Source organism: Harpia harpyja, chromosome 3 (genome assembly GCF_026419915.1).
Source record: "Harpia harpyja isolate bHarHar1 chromosome 3, bHarHar1 primary haplotype, whole genome shotgun sequence".
Classification (NCBI taxonomy): Eukaryota; Metazoa; Chordata; class Aves; order Accipitriformes; family Accipitridae; genus Harpia; species Harpia harpyja.
In genome coordinates, this window is record NC_068942.1 from 42670798 (window position 1) to 42687535 (window position 16738).

At 42.4% G+C, this 16738-nt stretch overlaps 1 protein-coding gene across 4 annotated transcripts; it reads right to left on the reverse strand.

Annotated features, from left to right (window-relative positions):
• Positions 1–1127: 1127 nt before the first annotated feature.
• Positions 1128–15764, reverse strand: DCAF4 (DDB1 and CUL4 associated factor 4). 4 transcript variants are annotated; one of them, XM_052782286.1, is made up of 14 exons: positions 15744–15764; positions 14834–14949; positions 13071–13168; positions 11162–11319; positions 9635–9717; positions 8878–8980; positions 7744–7887; positions 7011–7060; positions 5658–5737; positions 3934–4029; positions 3725–3822; positions 2835–3011; positions 2507–2621; positions 1128–1543 (listed from the first exon to the last, which is right to left on the reverse strand). In XM_052782286.1, exons 2-14 carry the CDS (start codon positions 14941–14943, stop codon positions 1350–1352), a joined length of 1506 nt encoding a protein of 501 aa, XP_052638246.1. In that variant the 5' UTR covers positions 14944–14949; positions 15744–15764; the 3' UTR covers positions 1128–1349. The 4 variants fall into 4 exon arrangements, with proteins under 4 accessions (XP_052638246.1, XP_052638245.1, XP_052638243.1 ...); XM_052782285.1 differs by lacking the exon at positions 15744–15764 and adding an exon at positions 15549–15577; XM_052782283.1 differs by lacking the exon at positions 15744–15764 and adding an exon at positions 15241–15542.
• Between the last annotated feature and the right edge of the window lie 974 nt (positions 15765–16738).

Genomic DNA, 16738 nt, shown 5'->3' on the forward strand with positions numbered 1-16738 from the left:
ATCTCACTGAGCCAGCTGGACACAGCCTCCACCTTAACATGCTGTGCAGCAAGGGTGTGATTATAACCTGTTTGTATGTTCGTGGCAGGACCCCATGGGAAGTAGCATCTCTGGTGACACGCTTGTACATCTGATGCTCTAAGTGGATCCCAGTAAGGGCAGTTCCTGCATTCCTTTTCTAAGAATTCTGGAAAACTTGAATGCATCGTCTTTCCTGTGAAGCCCATCAGTAGCCCCACCTAGTTCATGAGGGCCTTTACCCCCTGTAGGCTCCTGATCTTGTCAGTGCTTCCTACATATACTAGCTGCAGGATGGTCTTGCCCAACCCAGACTGGTTACCAGGAAGGAGCTGGAGGTAATGAGGCTCCATGGGATAACAGTTGTTCTCAAATACAGATGCAGTGTCATCCAGTTACTGTGAGCTGGTGCTACAACTTCACAGCTGAGGGCCCAGTTATACCTCTGTATGCAAAAGCCCTGACCCTGCACAGGTGATCTCATATCCCAAAGAGGATGTGGATGGTCCAGACCAGGCTTGTCTCCTGCTACAGCTGCATGAGCAAGCCTGCCATTCCCGACTGCTGACCAAACTCCAGGTTAGGGGTGTGGACTCGGTTAGGAAACACTACGATAAATTGACAGGGACATTCAGCCTGGACTAGGAAAGGTGCTTTGTTCTACGCATGCTGCCTTTTAAAGGGAATGGTGGCAGGGCAGTGGCACGCTACCATCGTCTGAAAAGGACAAAGTTCAGCATGGCCCAGCTCAAAGGACTGACAGTGTGAGTGGGGAAACAGCTGTTCCTTGGACTGCTTCCAAGCATAGATGTAGTAGAGACACTTGATGCAGGGACCCGTACCAAAGCTACTCCAAACAAAGCCCCAGAACACCTGCAGCGTCAGCTTCTCAACACCAGCTACTTCACTCTGCTAATCCCCTCCATTGCACCAGCCTACTTGCTAATGTAGCTGTAACCACAGCTAAGTAGTTATATGACCAAACTAGGATTAAGTTAGAGCAGCCTTTTGACAGCAAATTCAGCTAGCAGGAGACAGGCCCTTACTGAAAGTTACCAGCTTTTCAAAGCTTATAGTTAGATTTCAGAGGCGGAATATTGCCTAAGAAGTTAATCAGCATTCAGCTTTTATTTACAAGATCTCTGAGATGTATACAGCAAGATTTGCTGAACCTGCTGAAGGAGGTTCAGAATTTCATGGGTAAAGTAGATGCAACAGCAGCATGTAGTGACTCAACAGCACGGTGACTGGTGCAAAAATCCTTAAGTCACGTATATGCTGACATATATATGCCAACAGCTTTGTAGACCAGGTCTGAGGAGAATATTGTGTCAGTTATAGGAGAAGTGGTAGAGATCCTGCTTGACAGCCATGAGTAAGCCAGGAACTCCTCGGCTACCCCCAAGTCTTGAAGAAAACACCACACTGGGAATGGCATCTTTGGAAGATGGGTGGGGTGAAGGGATGGTTCTAAGCAGATGGGCATCTTGGAGACTCCAAATTCTGGTGTAGCAATCCTGACCAACTGGAAAGGACACCAGAATTCAACATTACACAAAAAGTACTTTACACGGCTCTATAAGATTATCATCGCAGAAGGTCTATGGGGAAACCCCCCCCCGACCATTTCTACACACACTAGAGGCAAAGTGATTATCAATACTTTATGAAACAGAAATTCCACACTGAATACTGCAAAAGTGGGAAAAACGTGCATTTCCTATTAAGCAATAAAAGGTATGATAAATCAGTATTTAGAGTGCTTTCCTCATTATCAAGCTCCTAAGCCAAAAAAGGGGAGAAAAACTCACTGTCAAATTGACAAGAATTCTTGTCATTATTCCATCATGTATTGACAAATCCAAGGAGAGGTCACCGTTTACAGTGACATTGTGAAACTTGGCTACACTATAAGGATTTAGGAGTTTTGGTTCATTTATTTTTACCTTTCCTTCGCCCACCCCAAATAAAATAAAATAAAAAAATAACCTCAGACTGTAGCCAAGTATACTCAAAATGAACCTGGGTGGTATAGACAGTTTACAAGGAGTTATGCTTACATGCCGATGCTTCAGTCCATCACGTTACCCACTTAAGCACCAAATAAACATATACACGGTCTTTAGTCTCTATACAAAGTTATCGCCAAGTCTCCCATTTAACATGTTATTTCCCTGAATTTCAAAATCTAGTGTTTTCTGCTCTACCCTTGAGACACACACACCGTGGAAAGGATAATGGGACTTTTGCAGGACAGCAGATAAAGCCGTCAAGCGCTACATGGGAGTGATTACAGTAGGTGTGCATCCATAATATTATTTCTTAATTTTCATTGTATATTACAGTATGTCTAAGGCTAAATTTCTTCTGAATTTTGAAGAATTAACAGCTTTACAGCTTCCAACAGCTGTACTAAGAAACACTCCTCGGGCATTAAGAAAATCACTGCCAGGCATTCTACAAGTAGAGGGGAAAAAAGTCAACCCACCTGCAGTGAGAAGTCCTTCCTCCTCATTTACATGCAGAGGGAGAATAGCATATTCATTGTGATGACCCTTGTACTGTTTCACACACTTTGCTGTTCTCAGGTCCCACAGTTTTATCTGCAAGTTGAAGTAATTGAAAGGGGATATATTAACAAAGCAGAAAGCACTTGATGGTTGATACATAAGTGGATCTGGAAGAGGACCCATATATGGAACTACCACCCGGTTCCATACTACCCCCCAAAGAACAGCCCTCAGGACTGGGATAAGCACCTGTCAATGCCCAGATACTAAAAAGAACAGAATATCCTAAACATAACAAAACCATACCTTTCCAGCCATATCTCCTGCCATAAGATAATGTTCAGCCTCAAGAAGGCGAATAGATGTAACTGCTGAGTCATGGAAGAGACGAATTGCTTTCCAGCTCTGGCCCTTTCGGTTGCGCTGACGCACATCAATGCTGAAAATCTCACCTGAACGGCAGCCGTTGTACAGCATTGGGGTCTGGAAAAATCCAAGGGAAAGAAGCGTACTATGGGACACCTGAAAGGATCTTACGAGTTACACAGACAGAATCTATGTCAAGCTTTTGAGCTCTCTGGTGCAGTTGTCAAATTGTTTTATTAACACGGGCATTAAGAACCAGAATTTTTATTACACACAGCAACATTTTTCAGCCAACTCATTAGTTCCATTCAAACCTCAACTATTTACTTCAGCTGCGAAAGTTCAGCTATGTAAGTAGGAACTTAGTCTAACATAACAGCAAAACAGGAACTGGAATCCGTACATTCCAATTTCACCCTTCTCACTAAATCTTTGTGAACAAGTCCTTTAGTATTTTATAGGGGTTTTCTTCTTCTTGATGGAGACAATACACTGAGCATTAACAAAATGAGGTCATTTGCCAAAACCAAAACAATTTTACAACACATTATTACTGTGCTCTTTATACTTCCTTCATTTCCTTTTTACCTCTGTACAATTAACAAAAATTACCCCTGTTGCCACAGAGTTTGAAATCAGTTAATCTTTTTTGTTGCTATTCAATTGTGTGCAAACATCAGACCACATCAGCTCTGTTGTGGAACAGGTATCCAACAGTAACTGTAATCACAACTTTACGTACAGCATGATGAGTCCCATCGCAAATGGAACAAAAAGCCCACCAATGAGGCAGCACTCTGAAAAAATGAAGGGTGTATGGTTCTTCTTACTTGTGTGGCAAACTGTTGTGCCAATACATCGCTACCGGTTCCAAATGTCTGTCGATGCCCTGTCACTACATTGGTCACAAGAACTCGTCGTGTCAGGCCTAAGGAAGACAGGTTATGTTCATTTAGCTGTAACTTGGGTAGCAGCTGGGAGATTAATGCAAGAAGTCTTGCCCACTGAGATGGAAGGGGTGGCTAGCCTTGCAAATCACCTGTGCTGAAGCAGTTGTCTGCTTGGGGATTCAGGCACCAAGCACAGGACCAGGCAGTGGATATCTTGAAGCTGCACAGCATTCCAGGTCGATCTCCTAGGAGACAGGAGCAACACATGAAGCAACCATAAAATGTTAGGACAAGATGATAACTCAGAAAGCTTCTCTGGATTTCCATACTTCTTTCAACATCTCAATGTGAAGCAGAGAAAATGTTACCCAATTAATGTCCCTGTGCTACTCAAGAGACAGGAAACAGAAGTGCGACTTCATGACTGTAAACTGAAGACTTACAGTCTATATAGATAGATGATTGTGAGACATTGTGAAATTATTCAGTAGTCAGAGGGCTGACCATGGCAGGAAAGAGAAAAATAACACTTGCCTTACAGCACTAAGTAAGCCATTTTTCAAAGACGAGTGGGCTAGAAACTCAAAACATTTACTTCATAAGCTATAGATTAGCCAAAGCCTAACCTGTAAGTTCTTGGCCTGCCTATTTAAAAAAAAAAGGTTTGAGTAAGTAACAATACCCTAGATTTGACCCTTACTCACATAGCTCCTGCACAAAGTCTACTATTGGCATAAATTTTAAGTCCTCAGTTTTCACTTCCTTCATGGCACATCCATGATCATACATATGTCAGGCAGCACAGGTGACACGTCTAAAACATGGGTTTAGACAGGTTAAGTTCTACTTTGCTCCCAGCATCTACTTAGCAATGTTCCCTCAAACCAACAATTTAGGAGAGTAAAGTAAGTCAAGAAACTTGGAAATGCCTAAAACAGTCAATAGGAAATACTAGACAGGAGGACTCTGGTGGAACTCAGGGCATCTGATTATGGTGAAGGGCTTAAAACGTTCTACAGAGCAACTGGGCATGCTGGCCTAGTAGCAATCCATCTTCAGTGACTCTTCAAGTTCATGCTAACTCCATGCTTATTTTTTTTTTTTTATGTCTGCATAAATAGCATGACATTACAAATTTAAAATAGGTCCATAACTCTTATCTATCACAGACTTCCTCTGTATAAACGTAACTGATCATGTCTGAATGGAAACCGGGTTAGAGGACTGTACTGTGTGACTTGAAGAAGCATAGTTCTGACATCTATCATAAAGGTCCAGTTAATAAAGTCCTGTCCCCAAGAACACTGAACAAACAAATATATAAAGATACGGCTACAGCCATCAGACTTAAGACATAGGATTCTCCAAATCAATCATGCTTACACACAACTGAGCATGAGCTTGTACAAGGAACTATGGGCTGAGACATTTACCAGGTTTCCACCTTTGATTAATCCACTGAGCATACTTGAGTAGCTACTATGCGAAGGGATTCTGCAATGATTCTAAATAGTCTATAAGGAAATTTGAGTACTTCTTGTGTGCAGCTTTTGAGTATTAGTTACAGGCCAAGCTTCTCATGAAAAATCTCAAATGTTTACAAGTGAGGTGTTCTCCTACCAAAGTCAAGTACTACATCATCATCAGCTAAAAATAAACTAGTGCTTTGAATACTGCTTGTTAATTAATTCTTAAGGTAAGTTCATCTGTTCACTTCTTAAACTGTTTCAGACTTTTTAAGTTTTACAAGAACACAACAGTCTCACCAGCTACTGAAGAAAAGTGCAGAAATAATCTTTCCTTTGTGCTCTTTTCATACCATAACTGCTATCGAAAACTGGAGAAAAACCAAACCACAACAAAAACACCCTACCTGGGTTAGTGCTGCTGAACAATGATGCTGGAAGCAGACTGGCACAGCCTGGTGTTTCTGCAATTCCCATGAGACACAGCTTGCTGAAGTGAGTTAAGGAAAACAAAGATTTCTCCCTAGAATGGAACAGGCTGCCTAACATTTGTAGCTGGGAAAAGCAAGATGCTCTGACATAGCCACAGCTCACAGTACTTTCCCTTTGAGACCTTTGATGTGCCTTATAATTTACAATTAAGTCTTCCCTTTTCATTTCTTTCATTGGAAAAAGCTAGACAGAACTCAAATTCTTGCTTGTGTATTTTCACTACCAGAAAGACAAGATAAGAGGAATACTAAGGCATCTTTCTAGTGATAGAAAAAAAAAGCATGGCCTACATGGATCCTTCTTATTTTTATATACTGATGATGCTGCATTAATACAGATCTGTTTTTCATGGAGATTAAGTTGGAAAAAGGGAAGCACACATTGGGGAGGCAAGGAAGACTCACTTTAGATTACATTAAAATACTTTCTGAAGATTACACCAGGTATAAATAGGATTTGAAAGCTGCATTTCAAATTCAGTGGGGTAAATCTGTGACATGACTAGAGAAAAGCACATAATAACCAAACCAAACAATCCCCAACTCCTAACCAGCTGTGAGCAAGCCTGATGAACTCCTGCCACCTTCTGGATCAGTCCTGAATTGCTTGGCTTTTCCCATGAGCCATTACACACATTTCTATGTAATTTCCTCTTCTGGCACTTTAATAGTACATCTGTTGCCTGCCGTCTCACACGTTAAGATCTCCTTTTCTTCCTCTCTTCTGTGCTTTGCACTGTCCATTACTGCTTCCTCTACTATACCATCAACGTTCCTCTTCTTCTCAGACAGATCTGCACAACATGCTCTGAAAGGTGCAGAGCATCATGCCAGTGAACTGCTCCCATTCTCCTCTTGCCCCAGCCAATATGGGGATGGTTTACAACTGAAACCAACCAACCCACTTCAAAGAGAAAGTTAGTTGCCTTAACCCTCTTTCCTGTTCTTTTGCCCCAGCCAATTTCTAAACATCAAATCATTTTGCATATGGCATCTACACTATTAATGACGCGGGAAGTCTCCAGGGCAGGAAACATGGTCTTTCATCTACTATTACACTGGAACAATCCTACATATATCTATAACAGGACCATACATCTGTCTCACTAGCTCCAACATCTTTCCATTTTTATAACTTCCTCTGTTTTCCAGAAAACTTAATTTCTGGGGCAACTACATGAGAGGTCTTCCCGGAAGTTAGTTGTTCTGTGCAGCATGATGCAGACTTGTGAAAGCTGAACTTAATTTTTTCTTTTTTTAAAAGGATATAAAACATGAGAATCTGGATGAGTCAATGATGCCCAGCACACAGAATTCACCTTCAGACACAAGAAGACATACTATTTTTGTGACCTCTTATTCAATTCATGAAAGGGTATTTCCATGCACAGATGACATAAAATTATGCGCTGGGCACACTTCCTTAGCCCACTAAATAGCCCAGTAATGGGACACGAGCATTTTAGCCGCATACTCCTCTTAAACATAGGAGACAGAGCAGCATTGGGAAGTCTGTCCAAACACGGCTTGAGGCACCAAGGACATCCTATTATTTAAGGCATCATCCTTAAAAGAATCTGAGCATGAAGAGATTATGAAAGCTTGTTTTAAATACCCTTCATGTTCAAGGATAAACACATTTTCCCAAAATTATTTTTAAGAAAGAAGCACACAAATCTTAGAAGTTTCTGGCCCTCAACATCAATTTTGTCAGCTACGGCCAAGTGCAACTCTGAAGTAAGCACTATTCTTGGAAGCTGATACTTTATATAGTCTTCTGTTCCAATTGTAGCATAACACTCCTGAGAACTAACACTGGTACTGAGGGCTTTCAGAGACAAGTTTACCACGATTCTGCATTTATCCAAGCTTCACATTGCTCAATTCTTCCATTCTCTCCTCCTAACCCCTTCCCCAACCCTCATGCACTTCCACCTGTGCCTCCCAAGAACAGCATTCTGAGAATGCAACAACTGAAGGAAGCAGGAACAGAGCACAGTACTTTGCGGTTTGTGAAGTAGAGGTTGTCATACATCTCCACAGTGAGAGTCTCCTTCCCCAAACCACTGAGGTTGATGATACCATATTTACATCCTCCATGCTCTACATCGTTCACAGTGAATATCCGTTCGCAAGCAACATCCGCCTGTAAAATAAAAGCTTACTGGTCACACTTACCGGAAACTTACAGGAAAAAACAGCTTGAGGGAGCTGCATTAGGTCTAAAATGAAACAACACATTCATTTTGATCTCTTTAACACCATCCACTTTCCAATCATCTCTAAAAACAGCGGCCAACTTCTTTTTATACACATGCACAGAAAAAACATAAGTAAGAAAAGGATTTAGTCCTTGAGTAACAATAAATACTCTTTCCAATTTTATCAGTTCTAGACACTCTGGCTGATTAGTAAGCACAGACTGTTATTGGTAGAGAACTCAAACCAAAAATGGAAACCTTATCAAAAGCAAATGTGGAATTCTCCTGCTGTTGATCACATTTTTAGGCTGGTGCTACATTTCAGTTTTTCTTCTATGACACGAAGTTTCTGACTCCCTTCTGGCTTCAGCTACCTATGCAGTCCTCTGTTTACAAGGCCAGGAGCTGGTCCTGGAGAGCTTCCTACATAGACTCTGAAAGATATTTGCTCCAGAGACCTCTCCTGCACATGCAGTACCATTAAAACCAGTAGAAACTGCCTTCAGATCATGACATGTAAAATGATTAATGATGTTTACATAGATTCTCTGGACCACAGACTTTGCCACTGCCAAAATTCTTCTCTTCAATTTTCTTCTTTCTCTTAATTGTCTCCACTCCCCCTCCCAGCCCCACACTAATTATCCACTCAGCTCCTGTTTCTTTCCAAGAAAACATGTTGATCAGCTTAAAAAAAAAAAAAAAAAAAAAATCACTTTCATGTTCAACCTTTTCACCATTTTCCTTTCTAGGAAAGGAACAGCCTCTTCCTACCTGTTTACAATTACCAAGCACAGATTTTGATAACTGACACAACAGAAATAACGCATCTTTGACAGCAAAATTTGACCTATGGGATTTGATTACAAGATCCTGAATTTTCCTTGATTATAGGCTCTCTTTATCCTAAAGACTTAACAGTTCTCACAACATACCACAATTATTTTAAAATTGTTGGTTCCAGCAACTGAGGAATCTGGACTGTGAATTTCTATCTTCCGTCTCTGCATGCAGTTCACTTTTAGTTCATGGACCAGCCTGTAAAAGCAGGTAGGGGAGGGGAACAGAGAAGAATTCAGTTAAGCCTAGAATTCAGGTAATGCCAATGAAAAGAATTCTGGATAGGATATCCAGAACTGTTCCTCAATCACAGAAGATAAAATGCCTGAACAACTAGCATGCTGCAATTTCACTTATATAATCCATGAACATCTGCACCTTCCACATTAATGGAATTTCATCCCGTTATTTTGAATCCCAGCACCTCCTCAGTAGCAGAAACAACAACATAGCAAGTCACTAACTTGCCTTCTGCACTTACTGAATCTGAGCTATCTTAGCTATTCTAATGGGGGGCAGGGGGAATGGTCACATCAGTTGAAGAGCATTCATCCAAAGAAAAGCTGCACTGTAAGCAGTCTGCATATATATATATATATATATAAAACAGCATGTGTAGGGAAAAAAAAAGTGAAGTTTTAAACTCCATTTATCCGAAATTGGGAAACCTCTTCTTCATTTGTATTCTCACCACTTTTGTAATCTGATTATAAAAGAACATAACTATTTTTTTATTATAAGTAATATGTTCCTCTTCATTTAGGAGCAGTAAGAAATGCAAAAAACCTGAAAACCTGACAGGAACAGTTGCACTAACAGCAGAACTTGGTATTGCAAATCAAATCACTGTACCTGCAATAACTCGTGGAGCTGAGCAAACCCAGCTGTCTTTTCTGTAACAGCATAGATGAGTTCAGTCCAGCCCTTGTTGTTTTCTGGAAGAGAGTAAAATGAAAAGTGTACTCAGTCATTTGCTTGTTTACAATTCAAACATGGCTGTGGGTCTTAGACTTTTGGAATACTTAGCTAACTTTTTCCTCTAGCCTACATACATTAAAATTCTCAGAACATCTATAAAACACATTCCAGCACACCTCCCTGGTCTACTACAGTAAGCAGACAAGAATATATTCCTGTGAGGTGTGGGGTGCTTTTATAAATACAAAAACTGGAGAAAAAAAACCCCAAACCCAAAACAACAGCCATTGTTTTCACTTGACATAATTAGCAGTACCACCTTGAGGTGCAAAGTCACCTTCTGGTTTCACCGTAACACCTTAAATTCTTATTAAACAGCAAAATTTTCTACCACAAGAAGTCTGCTATTAACCATGCAGTCTTACTGCTGCACTAAACTACTTTTCCAGTCATAGTTTTTTAAAATTTCACACAAACACTTTCTGGGGAGACCAAAGGATAGAGTACTTTGCAAAGTTAGGGAGTAACAAACCTTTTTGATAATGCTCAGACAAAGCAAGAGCCAAACATTAAGAGTCAAAACGTTCTTATCTGGGAGCCTAATTCAGACGTCTGATTCAATAGCCAGATTTTGAGAAGAGATGTACATCCACAGTTCCCATTAACAGCAACATGGCAAGCAGCTAAAACAACTGAAAAAAAAGCCCAAACCAAACCAACAGCAGCACTTTCACAGTGAAGACTGGAGAGCTGAATAGCTGGTTGAAGTGAGAACTTCATTACCTAAGGAGAAAAATACAGCTCACTTCTTCCAAATGACAGCATATTTAAGCTGAGCTGTGATTTGTAAAGTTGTAAGACATAGCTTTCAGGTAATTAAAAAACATCCTTGTTGGGTATTTTACCGTGATTACAGATATGCAGCATCAGTATGAACTCCACTGTAACGATCCATCCAGTTTACGATGAAAAGCATACAGGTTTTCCAGGCATAAATGTAAGACCTGCCTTGATTTAACTGTCAAAAAAAATTCTTGATGAAAAGGTTGTTTCCACAAAATATCATCAGTATTGTTTGTTCAGGGTCCAGGAATATGATCGATACATTTATTAAACATGTGGAAAACTTAAAATCAAGATGTCACTTTGCCAAATCAAGGCAGGGATTTGAAACCTGGCATCCAATGTCTTGACTCAAGTGTAACTGTTGGACAATCTGCAATTCTGAGCACAGTTCCTGTCTCTTTACAGGTTTTTTGTTTGTAATGACTTGCTTTCATTCCTGTGTGGAACAGCCAAACAAAAGCCTTCAAGGACTATAAATTCTCAGCAAAAATAAATTTTCATTTCTTCAGACAGCTTAGGGAACTGTACCACAGTCAGAATTGAAAGGCTTTAGCTTATAATCTGTCCTGGGTCAGAGCACAATAAAGCCTAATTGCAATCTTTTTCAGAATGTACCTTCTTTTGTTTTTCTTCCTCTTCTAAGAGTCTCAGTCTTTTGCATTCCATCGCCTTGTACTGAATGCTCTCCTTGGTGAGTGGGTTGTAGTTATTATGTCCAGGCAGCAGGCGAAAATAGCGGTTCTTTTCTGAGTCATAGTAAAATCCTGGCAGTTCTTAGGGGAAGAAAGAAAAAAAAAAAGTGGCAAAACCCAGGCAAAATCAGATGGATAACTTAGGTTTTGTTATTGCTTTTTGACATCTCACATGTTCATGGGAATGTCAGTGTCACGAGGCTCAAAGCTCCTGCTCCCAGCAGGTCCCAAGCATGATACACAGACTAGGAACAGATGATGGCCACTTAAAGGAAAAAAAGATTATTTATAGTTTTCAAATGCAGTGTCGTTACACAGATACAGAAGGGATGTCACCACTGACCAAGATGAAATTCAGACAGATCAGAGAAGCAGAGAGGGAAGGTTTTGCTGTAGAACAAAAATGACCTTTCTTCATCAATCAATCCTGAAAGGACAGTGTTGGTTAAAAGACTAGGTAGGGCAGTCCCAAACAACAACAACAAAAAATTCACAGCGAGGTATCACCCAAACCAAAATAAAGTGATTCACTTCACAGAACAAGCCACTTTTTCTTCAACACATAGGAGAGATTTAGATACAATCAAGAGTACATTTGGACAATACACAGAGGCTCCTTCCAAAGATAAACTGGGATGAGAGAAACATTCAATTTTAGTGCTTCACTAAATTCACAGAGGCAGACAGGTAAAATACTTTGACAGATTCATAATGGTACGTTGTCCCCAGACAAATGATTTTATTCAGAAGAGGTGAATGTTAATATTTCACTTCAAGAGTTTTTATTTAAACCTTTATCTACTACCAGAAATTGCATTTGAAGTAACCTCTTTTTGCTGCTGCTTACAATTCAGCTCCTTGTCAGCATCTTTTAGGTTTCAGCTTGGCAACAAGTGACCAAGATTTATTCAGGTCAACAAAAAGATAAAGTTAGTGAATGAATCAGTAAGGTTCATAAAAGCACGCTGCATTTACTATACAGAATCTAATTACACAGCAATAAGTGTTTTGCAGGATACATCTCCTAACATCCTCACAACCTCTTAAGCACAAAAGGGTGATATACAAAAAAGGTCTCTTTAAACTCTGGCTTTGTCTGTTTTTAAGAGGTTATAGAGTCAGTGGTGTTTCAAGACTCTCCTGTTGTGGAGAAATGTATGTTCCCACAGGCTTAGCTTTTGCTATGGTTGTTTAATGAGTCAGGAAACCAGAAGGCAAACAGGACATCTTCCTCAATAGCACTGCTACTGCATCAAGTCTGGTTTCACCAGTCAACTCCCTGATAGTGAACATTTAGCCAGAGTGTATTTCTTACGGACTACAAAATACACTCAAGGCATAAAGAGAGATGATTCCCCCCACCCCTCCCCTGAAGTGGTAGATCATTGTGTCTCTTAAAAGACTGAGTAACTGGATACAAGTTATAATTTTTTATATGGTCTCTTATTTTCTCTGCTTATTTAATGTTTCTACTGAAATATGTATTTTTTAAAATCTTCAGCACATATGAGAAAAGAAACAAAGTTCATTTTCTTCCCAAAGCAACGTTTCTGGAGGGAGAAACAGAATTCTGTTTTTTGTTTATATCAGCTTGGTTAGGCACAGAAATTTTCAAACATGAGAAGCACTTGTGGGCCTGAAAATGCATTTGGCCCTGCTCTCTAGATCCTGACTTACTACATCTTTTATATCACCTGATGTTACTTTTCTCTACAAACTTTACTGCTTATATCCTTCCTGTAACACCATACTATTAATGCAGCTACTACTACTTTTTCCATAGAGTCAGCAAATAGACACTGATTTTTTGACCCATAAACATGGTCTCTTACCTGGTACTACAGAGTTCTGTGTTAAACTGGATGAAGAAGGATCTCCACTGCTGCTGGAGCCTTCATTCACTGGGGTCTGTGGTTCCCCCTGTTCCAGCCTAAAAAAATAGTATCACCTTCAAGATAGGCTCACAATTGTCCTACACATCTTTCCCACAAAGAATCTAGAAAGCAGCTTGTTATTGACGTTAATGGAGTACAATTTTGCAGGGCTGTGATAAGCACACTGTGCATACCACCATACACTAAACTATGAAAATGAAACAGTAAAAATATTCAGCTTAAAAACTTCCCAGGAACATTAAAGATACCAACATCTTAAAAGCCTTAATTACTTGCTAAAACATTAGAGGTGGCTGCTGATTCTGCAAGTGCCTTTAACTCTTTTTGGTGAAAGATTAATTCTGGGCATTTTATCATATCCCCTGATTAAAAGAAAAGCCCATCCTTGAAAGCATGTAAGTCTTCACAGCATAAAGCGAGAGACAGTATGGGTAAAACACTGATGTTGGGTCAAAAATATTTTGCCATTCTCTTCATGACAAGAATTCCATTGATGAGGTTCAGAAACATGCAAAATAAACAAAAGTTTAATGAAAACTCCATGAAATAAAAGTCTCTGCTTTTATCATAAACGTCGCAGTCGACAGGGTAACCGCAGCTTGCTTCTTTCTGAAGTAATTTAAATGGGCATATTCAGTACTGATGAGCAAAATTCCACTGGGATGTTTTCTGAATCACCCGTACAATTCTCACTTTTTAAGACAGGTCTTATTATACGTCATCTTAAAAGCATTAGGCCAAGACGTTTTGCAAGAGTCGTAATTTATTGAAAACAAAATGACAAAGAAATTCTAGTTCTAATACCAGCTCTATTGCTGTTTGATTATACAACTTTGTAAATAGTTAAAGAACATAACCAATCTACAAGGGGAAAACCACCTCACATGAAACCCAAGCACTTCAATTTAAAGCTTTTTAATAAAATTCTTTTAATTCTATATTCACTGAACTAGGGCCCGTTAGCATTTCTAACTTTTCTTACACAAATACAACTAACAGGGCAACTCGTATGTGTGTGTATGTGTCTCTTTCTCCAAAAATATATTTTTAAAAAATGCTTAGAGCATTAAAGCAAAGGATTGGCCTCTTTTATTCCTGCAAGAGGCACTAAGGAAAGAACAGGGGAAAGAAAAACAGCCATAAAAATAGCTCAAACACAGGCAAGTGTAAGTTTTAAAGTTTAAAATGTCCTTTTCTGAAAGAATCAGTTTTCAAGGCAGTAGATTATTCCTGAGACCTTGTTTCAGTTTCCTGATCTGCTAGACGTGGTATTATTACTACGTTACTTAACATGCTTTCAAACTTTCAGGAAGATCCTTCAATGACAATTTTTATACTAGTAGCCACCGAGGTATAAAATAAATGGGCAGGGAGAATGAAGTACTTGCAAACATTTTTCTCCCCTGAACTATCTTTGCATATTGATGAAGAGTTTATGGACGATCCGGCACATCTGAAAGGACTAGCTCGTGGAACCACATCTCAGTTTGAAATCAATATACAGTTGTGGACATATGATAAATTTCCAAAAATCAATGCAATTCCACTCCCGCTAGGGATGACGGATATAACAGAAGTACCGTCCACTAGATTTTTAGATGGCAACCCTCCCAGTTCTAGGTAGCCACCATCCTGCAAATTTAATTAGGCATAACATCTAACGACTTAACCCATGCTAAGCAGAAGCTGCATATACTTGCCTTTCAGTACGGTTATTGTGACTGGGTCTTCTGTACCGATGGGGATGGTAGCCGTGCTTGCGATTGCTCCATCCATGTTTTTCTTTGCCTCTCCAGTAATTTCTCTTCATTTCTACCTACAAAGCAAACATACACGCACACTTCAAAGCTACTGGCCTCGAACGGTCCAACGTACAAGACAGTCTCTTAACACAGCCTCTTTTCAACCAGTTTCAAATAGCTTCGCAGCGGCCTGGCGATCAATACCGAGGCACACTGAAGAAAATAATTTTAAGAGAAACACTTTCAAGTCCAAACGGCACCGGATCTTAAAGACGAGAAAGGCAGAGCAGCACCGCCGGCCGCCCGAAGGCAGGCTGACACAAGCACGCTGCCGCGTCGACCACCTCCCGCCATGCAGACCTTACCAACGGCCTCCTTCTCGGCAGAGGGGCTCTCTCAGGGCGGGGATACACCGAAGCGATCGACTGCGGCCTGCCCGCCTCCGCCGCGGGCCGGCCGGCCGGCCTCTCTGCCTGCCTCCCGCCCCGGGCCCAGGCACCGCGCCGCTCCCGCGGGGACACGGCGGTAAGGAGCAGGAGGCCGGCAGCAGCCTGCCGGAGGGGGCCTCCCCTCCACACGGCAGCCAGGCCGGACCGGAGGGGCCGACAGCCGCCGCCACGGTTTTGCAAGCGACCAGGCCCGCTGACCGCCCGCGCTACGGGCGCTTCCTCACCCCTGCTGGGCCTGGGCCGGGACCGGGACCGGGACCGGGACCGGGACCGGGACCGGGACCAGCCCCACGGCTCGCCCCGCCGCACTTGAAGCTAAAAGCCCCTGAGGCGGAGGCGCGGCCGCAGCCAGGCGTCCCCCGCCACCTCCCGCAGGCCGCCCGCCCATCCCTCACCCTACACCGTTCCCGGCGCCGGACCTCGCCGCTTCCGCCCTGCCGCTAAGGCTCCGCCCACGCCCCGATGGGCGCGCCTGACTGGCCCGCACCCGCGCCTTGCCGCTTGACGGACAGCTCACTCACCAAACGGTAGAAAGGCCAAGCCGGCGCGTGCGCCCCGCCGAAGGGCGGGGCCACCACCGCGGCGGCTGGGGGGGTGGGGGGGGGTGTGTGTGTAAGTAAAACTTGAGTGGGGTTTTTTTTGGTAAAAAGGGGCCGTCTAGCACGGTGAGGGGAAGCGCAGGGCAGAGAAGTGGCAGCCTTGGGGTGGCTGAGGGGTGGGAGTGTGTGTGTGTGGGGCTGCCGGCCAGCGCTTAGGGGCGTGTCTGTGTGTGAGGGGGCGAACTGGCGAGGTGTCGGGGGCTGTAGGGGGGGTGTGCTGCTGGGGCGGCATTCCCGAGCAGCCCGGGTTGGGAGGCTCGGCGGCGGTGGGGAAGAGAGCGGGGAGGGTCAATAGTTGCGTTCTGTAAGGGGAAGCCCGTGTTTCCCGCCCGAGCTGGGGCTGCGGGCAGTGGGTGTGCGGGGCGTGGTGGGGGAAGGAGGCAGAGGTGTGTGTTTCTGAGGGACGGGGTCACCGAAGGGGGACCGCTGCTTGCTTCGTTGGGTCCCTAGTTGGGTAAAGGCCATCCTTTGGCTTTGGGGAGCTAGAAGCTGTTACGATCTCTCTCAAGAGTTTAGAAAAGAGGGCGGTGGCTCTGAAGTGACCTTGCCAGCGGAGGCCTCTTGATGCTTAAGTGTTTTTTGAGCCTTCTGATGGGCAACCAACAGTTAGATGGGTGATACTGAGGTGTTAGTACTAGGATGGCTTTGGGAAGCACACGGCAGATGGACAAGGTGGGAGAAAAAAACTGGGGGCTGCAGCAGTCAGTGGCAGGAAGAGCTCAGCACTCCTCAGTTGGTCAGCAAAAGGTGAAAGAGCAACAAAAAGATGTAGTGGTAACTACCATCTCTTTACAGTCATTGTAATAAACACCTTA